We start from the raw sequence: 10654 nt of genomic DNA, 5'->3' as shown, positions 1-10654 counted from the left end.
TATACTATCTAAGTTGCTAGACTGTCTTTGTGACTTTACCATGAAAGACCATAAGGGGACCATGATACTTGTATGAAAGACCATAGGAGGACCACAACACCTGTACGGAAGACAATGGGAGGACCATAACAACGAAGACTACAAGAGGACCACAATAGTGAGTGACTGTAAGACTATAGGAGGACCACAACATTCACACATTTATATGTTATGTATGATATGTGGTATTTTGGAGAACTTACTAAGATTTGTGCTTACGGTTTTATGTATAAAGGTTTCACGTACTTCTGGTTCGAAAGGGAAGGGCCATATTTGATTGTACTACATCCATAGAGTTTTTTCGCACTATCTTTAATGACTAATAGTTGATGTTTTGAGAATACATTACACTTTGATTATCTTTTGGGAACGAATGAATGAATGTTTTGGTTGTTTTTAAAACATAAATTTTTACTTAGTATTTTTGGGACATTGCATACTTCATTTTTTCGTTTAATTTTTTTAGGTCTTGCTTGTTTTTTTTATCGAAAAACACCGAATATACAAAAATTCATAAATTTTATTTATCGTATTTCAATAGACATCCATATTAATATATAAAAAACAAACAAAAAAAACACGTTTTTTGTTTTGTTGGTTTTCCAATATTTATGTGTATTTTTTATAAAAAAAAACTAAATATACAAAAATTCTCATCTTTTGTCCTCTATAAATAGATATCAACATCGATATAAAAAAAATTCACATTAATCTGGTCGGATTCACACTGTAAATCTAAACTCTAAATAATTTAGTTTTAGCATTCACAATGTCAATCTTATTTACTATTTCAATTTTTTGATCATTTACAAATAATTTTGTGAAATTTACATGTGAATAAAAAGTATATTTCATTGTAATTTTATAATTTTTTTTAATGTTTTGATTACTTATATATTAACTTTATAAAATCTACAAGTGAATTTATTAATATTGTGAATACGAATTGTATATAATTCAATTTTTAGTATTCATAATGTAAGAGTTATTATTATTCACACTGTGAATCTGATAGCATTCATAAATGTGCATTTAAAGAGTGCAAAAATTATAAAATTTGATATTATTGACAAAATGTCATAGTTGGTTACTAATTTACAAAAAATCAATATTTATCACACCAGAAATTAAATAGCAAGATATTTATATTTTTACAATTACATATAATTAAAATCTACTAATATATTTAATGTTAATAATGATTTTAAACCCGCGCACAATGTTGGAATAATAAAACTCAGTTAAAAAAAAATAATGATTTTAGATCCAAATCTATGATTTCACTATTATTATTTTAGAAAAGGAAAAACCTGGAATCCTTGATAAAAAGCAATCTTGTCTCTTGAACATTCCCTCCACTCTCTTCAATTTCTTTAATCCCTCGTTATTATAATATCTTCTCCATCCAGCAAACTCCCTCCCACCCTCACTCACTTCTTCCATTTCCCAAATGTCTGACACTCTCGCCGACCTTGCTTCATGGCTGCCGTCCGACTTTCTAACCGACGAGGACAACTTTCCCCTCCTTCTCAACAATCACAATCCGCATCTTTTCCCTTACGAATTCGCCTCCTCTTCTTCCACAGAGTCTGAGAGCGACGAAGATGACATCGCCGGTGTAACTCGCCGCTACACTCGCTCTGTTTCCTTACAAGAGCGTATCAACACTCCTTACCCTTTTGAGGTACTTTCGTCTTCTTTTTAAATTAGTGTTGTTAGGTCGTTTGTTTTCTATATTATTTTTCTAATTTGGGTGTGGTTTTTTGTCTGATTAGAAGAGGGTTTTCTCTGGTTCGCCGGAATCTACTTTGAACTGGACTGTTTCTGGGCCTACAAAGAGTTATTCCTCTCCGACAACGCCGCTAGTTCAAGCAGACAAACACTCTTGGGATCTAGTTTACGCTGCGGCAGGTCAGGTGGCGAGGATGAAGATGAGGATGAATAACGTCGGAGACAACGTTTTTGCAAACAGAGGTCTAGTCGGAGCCCCACGTCTCCTAGGACCTCCTCCCTCTCACCATCATCATTCTAACTGTGCGATATGGAGGACAGAAAGCGAAGAGTTTATCAGGCACCAACAATTTCGTCAGAGAGTGGCTGGAGGCGGAGGTCGTTGTGGAGGTGGCCGGCCGGCGGGATTTCGTCAGTCTCCATGGCCTCCGCTCCCAGTTGAAAATCAACGCCTTCATCAACTCCCGAATGGGGTCATAGCCAAACCTGTTCTTGGCGGATCTGGTGGCCGATGTGGCGGTGGGACCGCCGTTGTCAAAAGGGAATGTGCCGGTACCGGCGTGTTTTTGCCCCGGAGATACTGTAATGATCCACAGGAAATGAAGAAAAAACCTGGTGAGTTCACTTTCCGACTCTTCATTTCTTTGACAAAAACACTTTCAAAATTTGAATTTTGATACCGATGATGTTTGTTTTTTTGGCTCTATTTCTGTCGTTTCCTTTTGTAATTTAAAATTCAAATTCCATTACATGTAATCCAGCTTCGTCTTCTTAACTATCTGTCTTCAGATCGATCTATTCCGTCATCGTATACTTTATTTGTTGCTGTTTTACATCATCAACTTAATATTTTATTTGTAATTAATTGTTTCACAGCATGTTCGCCTGCTCATCTGCCAGCTAGAGTGGCTCAGTCATTCACCAAAAACATGGACCCCATTATGGCACAAGCTCAACCAACCATCCATGGCGGATTTGCCCCACACTACGGTAGTTTCAAGTTCTCTTTCAAGTCACATTCATGATCCCATCTGTATTTTTTTCCTCTTCATTAACATCTTGAAACATGGTTACCAAGCAGAAATTGCAATTGCTCGAAGGAACGCTGCGATGTTAGCCCAGCAACGGTGGAGCGCCGCCCTCGTGAGTGTCGTCCCTGAAACGCCGATGGGACACGCCGAAGTCGTCCTCCCCCAAGAATGGACGTATTGAAGAAGGTCAAAAGGGTAGTAGATAGGAAACATAATTGTAGGAATTTGAATAGTAATAGTAGTATAGGAGGGATGAAGAAAAAAATAAAAGGGGATCCAAGGTTTTGAATTTTGAAATAGTTTTTTGTTGTGGGGTAGGTTTTGTTTCTTTGAAAAAAATGGGGGTGGGTAGTAAAGAATAAATAAGGCGTGGGGTTGTTTTTGTTGTAGAAGGGAAAGTGGAAGGGTATTTTTGGGATTATGCGAAATGGTTTGAATTTGTCTCTTTTATTCAAAATCAATAAAAGAGGGCTAAAGTTGTTGGTTTGGAATGGAATTTGTACCCTTCCATTCCCTTGTCAGCCATTTCTCTACCTTCATGCTTCTGAATTGTCTTTTCTCCCTTTTTATAAAAAAACCTATATTTTCGACTATTATATTATATACATTATTCGTCGGCAATTGATTGCCTATTGCACTTATCTTGCATAAATATGTTATTTTGTATTTGTTTTTGTTATCATTTTTGGTGGTGAAAATTGAAACATGTTAGACGGAAGTGGTAACTTTTCTATTTTGTTACGTAGTGTTTAGGAATCGAAACTAAACTTCAACTTTTGATTGAATATCATAACCAATGGTCCGAGCACTCTCCATTAATATATGGTATTTATTCTTGTCAAGGGGTTTTATTTGAAAGAATGGTTGTTTTGATTGATATGTTGATTGAATAGTTTAAAACTTTTTTATTATTATTATTATTATTATTATTATTATTATTATTATAGAGATTAGACATTGAGTTTTGTTGAAAAGGTTAGGTACAAGACATCAAACGTCATATGAAATCATTTCATTTGTAGGAATGTGCTCGCATGACCATACCTTGGTTGTTAAAAAGATATTTTACGTGTTGTCTTGGGTTTACTCTGATCCATAAAAGTTTATTTTTATTTTAACATTTAAACGTCCAGAGAAGAAATAAAAAGCCAATATAGTCAAAAAAAAAAAAAAAAAAAAAGAGAAAAAAGAAAAACTTAGAAAAATATTTTGGATAAAAGCAACAGTTCTGTAACTTTGATCGGTGTGGTTCCTTGAGAGACTTTGTATATGTGGTTGTCACATTTTCTTATGAAACCACACTGCTATGCTATGTAGACGTCAGTTCATTATTTATCATAAAAATATGGTTCATATCACATATAGTGGTGTCATACTATATTTTTGTTATTATTTAGTAAATAAAAATTAAATTGTTAATTAAAAACATAATATTTCATTAAATAAAAATAAACCAACTACATTACTTTTAATTAAAAAAAATAACATCACACTAAAAATAAAAATCATAAGACTTAGAAAAAAAAAACTACAAATCTTGATTATTTGGGTTGTTTGAAGAAAATATTTTTATAAATTTTTGGAATTGAAGTTTGTAAAAAACGAGAATTGAGAGAGATTTGTTAAAAAATTGATGGTACATGTAAGTATATGTGATGGTAAAACTTAAAAAAAATAGTTTTGAATTTAGGACCATTTGGAAAAGTCAAAAAATATAGCTAATCACAATCAAGGAAGAAGCGCTCTCTCATACTGCTGAACTATGGCCCTAGCTGCACTCTAAATGCACCTAAAGGACGGTGTTCCAGCTGATGTGCCAAGGTGACTATGGTCTCTACCGTAGCCACTCCCATGAGCCTAAGGCTAACACAATATAGTTACTAGAAAAGTAACGCCACATCATGTTAACATCTTTACTATCATACCATTATTCTTTGTAAATTGTTACCATCCTAGATTATTTATACTTTTTTTTATATATATAAAACGTAATTTGACATTTTACTAATCAAAAAAATTACATTAAACATTAAAAAAGTATAACATAAAACATTATAACTTAAAAATTTAAACATAGATTACAAATTACAAATTGAAAAAAAATAAAAATTAGAAGTCACAAATTTAAACATGCATTACTAACAAAAAACACAAAAATCAAAATATAAAAACTGATTGCCATACTTTTTGATGACCTTGCGTTGAATTTTTAAAAACATTGTTAGCTTTTTCCGTCACGATACATGGTTGAGGCTAAAAAAATAAAAATTATAAGTCACAAATTTAAACATGTATTTGTTGGGCGTGTTAGACCCAACAAATAATAGTGGTACGATATACTCTAAAAGAATCCCACTATATTGCACTAAAAGATAGTACAAGGCAAGTAGGGTCGATCCACAGAGACACGAGATAATTAGTATATACCTCTTTGCGTAAGGTATTTGTTCACAAAAGATTAAATAGGGGGGGGGGGGGGGGGTTGAGTGTAATGAAGTAGCAAACCAATTTAAAACACGAGTAAACAACTAAACGAATGAATTAAGTTCAGATTTTTGTAAGGACTCCAACTCCATGTATGACAATCCAGCAATGTGAATCAAAGATGACAAGACATTTGTTTCATTCTATCTAAGTTGGTACTTGAAAGTGCTAACAAGCTCTAACACTTTCCATTCACCACATTAATCAATCAAAACAAGCTCTTTGATTAATCCTAACCTTACTAACCTAATCTAAACAAGCTCTTAGAAGTAGATTAAAAGATTGCATTAAGCTTATTGTGAATGTTCCCAACAACACCCAATACTCTTCACAAGCTCGGGAGCGTAAGAATGTGTGAAAAGATTTACATTAAATTCATTCATAAGAAATCAATTTAATGCTTGTTACTTAGTTCAATTCACAAAACAATTACAGATTTTGCAAAATGAATAACTTGAATGACCTAACCCTAATTCAAATGGCCAATAAGAATCATTATTAGAATCAAACATTCGATTGAAGTAAAATCAATCTCACTATATAAAAATTAAACACAAATATCAGGTCATATGATTTGATTCACAACCAAAAAGTCAAAACATGAAATTGGAGAAGCTAGGGTTCTAACCACACATGGCTAGAACAAGATCACAAGTCTAAAAGATGAAATTAAGTGTAATTACAACTTGCAAAAACGAGAATTAATGTTTCTAAATGATTAACGGACAAACCCTTGCAAAAACCTTCAAATTCTCCTCTCCAATGATGCTCTAATATGTTCTCTCTATGTAAAAATTATTGGATTAGTGTCTAAGTCCATAACTATTTTGGTATGTACTTGACCCGATTATGAGCATGGTCCTTTTGGGTTGCCTTCACCATAGCAATATGTAGGATGATTTAAGGAGAGAAAGGTTTAAATATGATTTATTAATATATTATGAGAATAATATATTAAGGGAGAAATCATATTGTTTAATTAATATTAGTCAAGAATTAATTGTTATTTAATTTTGTGGCTAAAAGAGATTAATTAAACTTAGGGGACTGAACTTGTAATTATAAGATAATTATAATTGGGCTATGGATCACCTAATAATATATAGGTTGGACGAATTCTATGGGAAGCCCATTAGAAATCGTCCAAGGGATATGTTTAAGGAGTCCATGGGCTGCTTAGGGCCTAAGTAGTCAAATTAGGGTTTCCTAGTTGTAAACCCTAATAGCCTACATGTATATAAAGGGCCCCTATGCCCCAAAACGTGGACAAGTCTTCCATTAGGGTTTCCAGCCGTTTTTGGGCAGCCTCTCTTCTTCTCCTCTTCATCCAAGTTGTATATGGTGTTTGTGACTCCATTAGAGGTGCAGCACTTGAGGCACTAAGCTTTCTAAGGCCAATCCAAGCAAGGAATTGATTGTTATTGCTATATAACAATCAAAGGTAATTCTATAAACCCTAATTCAGTTTGTAATTTGTTAGATCTAAGTTTATTAGTCTTGGATTCAAAGCATGTACAATAGAGAAACCTAGATCCAAGCATTAGGGTTTGTATGAGCACATAGGATTGTTCTTATGCCTAAAACCCATCAGTGGTATCAGAGCCTTGATTGGTTTCAGTTGTATGTGATGCTTAACTACTTTATTTGCTGGAAAATCGATTTTTGGCCTCTGCCCGACCTGACTCGGCGAGTCAGTGGAGAACTCGGCGAGTCCAGTCCCTGACTCGGCGAGTCCAGGGGTCAGACAGAGGGAATTCTGGGTTTTTGCTGCTGTTTTGACTTGAATTTGATACCTAATTCGTTTTTTGAAGTTAAAATCCGATTTTTATCTTAAATTAGTGATTATCCTTGCCAAAATAATAGATAATTTCAAATCTTTTAAATATTGGTTGTTTATATGATAAATATGGATTATTTCAAATTATTTGGTAATTATCTAATGACTATAATAAGATTAGGTCAAATATAGATAATGAATAAATTAATTGTTTAACTTATATTATTTGTTATTTGATCCTTGTGATGTGAAAAAGTCTCAATTGCACCCTTTAGGTTTTATAGTTTAAATTTGAACTTAAAAGTTTCGTTTATGAAATTTAAATAAGGTAAACCCTAATGTTTTGAAATGTTTCAAAACTTGCCCTCAAGTTTTGGAATTTTAAATTTGATTAAAAGTTTTATTTTGAAATGCTAAATTCTAAAACCCTAGTAATTTGAAAAGTTCAAATCACACCCTTATGGTTTTTATTAATTAATTAAAGTGTATAGTTAAAAGTGATTTAATAAACCCATAAAGTTTTTGGTTTACATTTAATTAAATTAAAAGTATAATTTACTAAATTAAACCACCTAGTATTTTAAAAGTGTAAAATACACCCTATACTATATATAACATTAAAAGTCTAATATTATATATATGTATGAGTAAACAGTCAGTCTTACCGTTAGTAGGCCTCATTCACGAAGCTGGTCTATAAGGGGTGTTTAAGGAAATTGCCTATAAAATGGCGATTGAATGGGTATCCACTCTTACCCACCGCACTCTTGACTAGTGGAGGGTCGTTAGCCGAACGGGTAGGATAGGACAGAAACCTTCCATTATAAGTATAATGAAGTACAAAGTAACTAAATGCCTTTTTCAAATTCCCAAATCATAGTTACTTTAGGAAAATGTGAAATTGTATGCTAACCCATGGAATTACACTTCGTACCCTTGTCAAACGTTAGTGGAGCGTGTGTGGTTAACCGACACACTAATTTGGGGATGACATTGGTAGCGAAGGGTTACTCGATGTTTGTCATAGATCAATGGAGCGTGTGTGGCTAATCGGCACATTGATTAGGTGATTGTAGCATTGGGTGCACCACGTGATTCGTATGGTTATTCACACCTTGTTTGTGATCCTCGGCATCCCAGTCATAAATAGTAGGGCATAATCGAGATTAAACATGCCATTGAAAAGTTCAATGAATCTCAAAAGATCTAGGAGTTTCAATTCATTTAAAACTTAAACTTCTTTTTCGTTTTTCATGGTGGAAATTGGTAAATCGTCATTTACCTACCTTCAAATATTTTGCAACTAGATTACGGCATCCCTTTTCTAGGTTGTAGAATATTGTGTTGGATCCTAGCCTTAATGACTCATTTGGGTGTTTTATTAAGGACTCTAATCAACTTAACTTGAATTTTCTCCCGTTTTGTAGATGTCTAACCGGTGTATTCCCGAATCCCAAGGAAAAAGTGTTCCTAATGAAAGTGAAAGCTTGATTCAAAGTGAGAGATCAATGTGGACTAGCTTAATTTCACTTCCTCCTCTTCCTCCCGTTGTTCTCCCTAGCCCTAATGATCGAAGACTTGAAAGGTTCAAGATCACCGAATCCCTATTGGAAATGGAACATCAAGATGGCAAACCCGTGTGTGCTCACATCCTAGGGATGAAATCACACATTGATAGGTTGATCATGTTGGGTGCGTCTATCTCAGATAAGTTGGCTGTGGACTGGGTTCTTCAGTCACTCCCTGAATCATATGATAAGTTCATTAGAGAGTATCATATCATCAAACTTGACGCAACCCTCATTGACTTGACTTATATGCTTATTGCTGCTGAATCATAAATGATTTGGCAAAGTAATGGAGCATATTTGTCCAATAAGTCAACCAACCATGCCTCCGTGGACAATCTAGGAGAATCCACCTGTTCCTGCTGCCTAGGAAAGGGGAAATGGATACGAAGCTGCCCGAAGGACCTGAAGAATCTAAGAGATGGGAGAGTCGACAAGTATGGCTCTACTTCAGGTATAAAATCCACTATCTAACTCCATTTAAATTCCTATTCTTTATTGATAATGTGATAAGATTACATTTGCATGTTTTGCAGGATTAGAGAAAAGAGAGGAAGTTTGATGGAAGAGCAAGATGAGTCTGATCACGAAGAAATGGATTTCGATCGCATGAATTCGAAGATCAAATTTTGAGCTTAGGAAGTTATGATAGATTTGTTAGGAGTATATGATTACATAGTTTTTCATTTGAATTTTGCATTGTAAGGACATGTTTTCCGCTGTTTTATGAATAAAATAAATTTTGGTTTTTATCTTATTTGTTTATCCTTGCAATGAAATATATGAAAAATTGATGTTTGTGTACTTCTATTATTAGCAAAATGGATTTGATTCTTAATTATGTTATTTGTGGAAATGTCAAAAATTTACCAAATAGGGAGAGTTTCTCATCGCCCAAGTTTCAAGTGGACAGAAACTTGGAATCATGCAATGTGTATTGCATGATGAATGAAAAACGTTCACATTTGGGAAACTTAGACTAATTCTTTGGCAAAGTGTCAATTGAAGGACTAGGAGATCGAGTACACTAGGTCGTACGTTGATCAAGTCTACCACAAGAGTGACAAAGATATTCGTCATGATTTACTAAAGTTTAGTAAATATGGTTATACTTATAAGATTGAGTATAATTCTGAGTTAACTGAAATAGTTTCAATCAATAGCAGAATGAATAAGAAGAATCAAGAAGGCAGAAAGATAAAAGTTTCTCCATTCTAAGAAGAAGGGAGAGTACCTTTTATTGTGTTTTATGATAAGTCTTAATGATTAAGAACCATGCCTCAATTGATCCTCTAAGTGAGTCTTAGTGCAATTGCATGTCTAAGAAGAGGAATCAAGAATTGTAGAAATGGTTAAATCAATAAGTCAATCATACTTCGTTCCAATATCAAGTCTTAAAGTCAAGATTGTGACATTGAGTGAAAAGTCTTAAGTAGGTTTATAACACTCATCAAATGTGGAATTTAGAAAAAGGTTTTCTCATTCTTGCACATTTAAAATTAGTAAGTTGTGATGTCTTGGATAAGACAAAGACCAACTAGGACCAATTGTGTGAAGTGTTTTGTCTTGATAAGAACTACACTAACTCTTGAATATTTTCTTTGTCAAGAAATGTTTCTTGACAAGAGAATCTTATATGTCAAGGAGTCAGTGGGAGTCTTAATGGTCTTGAAAAGTTTCAAGAACAAATCAAGAATAAACCTTATCGATCATCACTAGCACACGACTTGAGGTTTACAACCTGTCGCACTGACATTATCTTGTTTTCTGTGCCATTCCAATTAAGTTAATTGTGTATGTGAGTTCTATGAGTTCTCATTTGAATGCATACTAGAGCCTTAGTCGATGGAATGTACATTGATGTGTAAGGACAAGTTACTAAACTACTTGGAAGACATGGTGGGCACTCTTGTTACCATAGGGCAAGAAATCAAGATTAACAAAGTTCAGTCCATATGAGTTTGGATTTGTCGCAAACCTTGGTTTTGGCAAATTCACATGGATAGTAACTCATACACCATAAA

At 33.8% G+C, this 10654-nt stretch overlaps 1 protein-coding gene across 2 annotated transcripts; it reads left to right on the top strand.

The window, feature by feature from the left end:
* The first annotated feature begins 1371 nt into the window (after positions 1–1371).
* LOC145088453 (uncharacterized) lies at positions 1372–3334 on the top strand. Of its 2 annotated transcripts, none has more exons than XM_079026811.1 (4): positions 1372–1723; positions 1818–2385; positions 2647–2760; positions 2852–3334. In XM_079026811.1, exons 1-4 carry the CDS (start codon positions 1490–1492, stop codon positions 2980–2982), a joined length of 1047 nt encoding a protein of 348 aa, XP_078882937.1. In that variant the 5' UTR covers positions 1372–1489; the 3' UTR covers positions 2983–3334. The 2 variants fall into 2 exon arrangements, with proteins under 2 accessions (XP_078882937.1, XP_078882936.1); XM_079026810.1 differs by having other exon boundaries at positions 1375–1723; positions 1815–2385.
* The last annotated feature ends 7320 nt before the right edge of the window (positions 3335–10654 follow it).

This window comes from Lactuca serriola, chromosome 2 (genome assembly GCF_051521515.1).
Source record: "Lactuca serriola cultivar US96UC23 chromosome 2, Lser_US96UC23_V15, whole genome shotgun sequence".
Lineage (NCBI taxonomy): Eukaryota > Viridiplantae > Streptophyta > Magnoliopsida > Asterales > Asteraceae > Lactuca > Lactuca serriola.
Note: the sequence above shows the minus strand (reverse complement) of the source record. Positions and strands in the feature narration are given on the sequence as shown.

Coding starts and splice junctions, on each gene's coding strand:
- LOC145088453 (XM_079026810.1), top strand. CDS start 1,490: ATGTCTGACACTCTCGCCGACCTTGCTTCATGGCTGCCGTCCGACTTT. Junction 2,386..2,646: donor GGAAATGAAGAAAAAACCTG/GTGAGTTCACTT, acceptor ATTGTTTCACAG/CATGTTCGCCTGCTCATCTG. Junction 2,761..2,851: donor CGGATTTGCCCCACACTACG/GTAGTTTCAAGT, acceptor GTTACCAAGCAG/AAATTGCAATTGCTCGAAGG.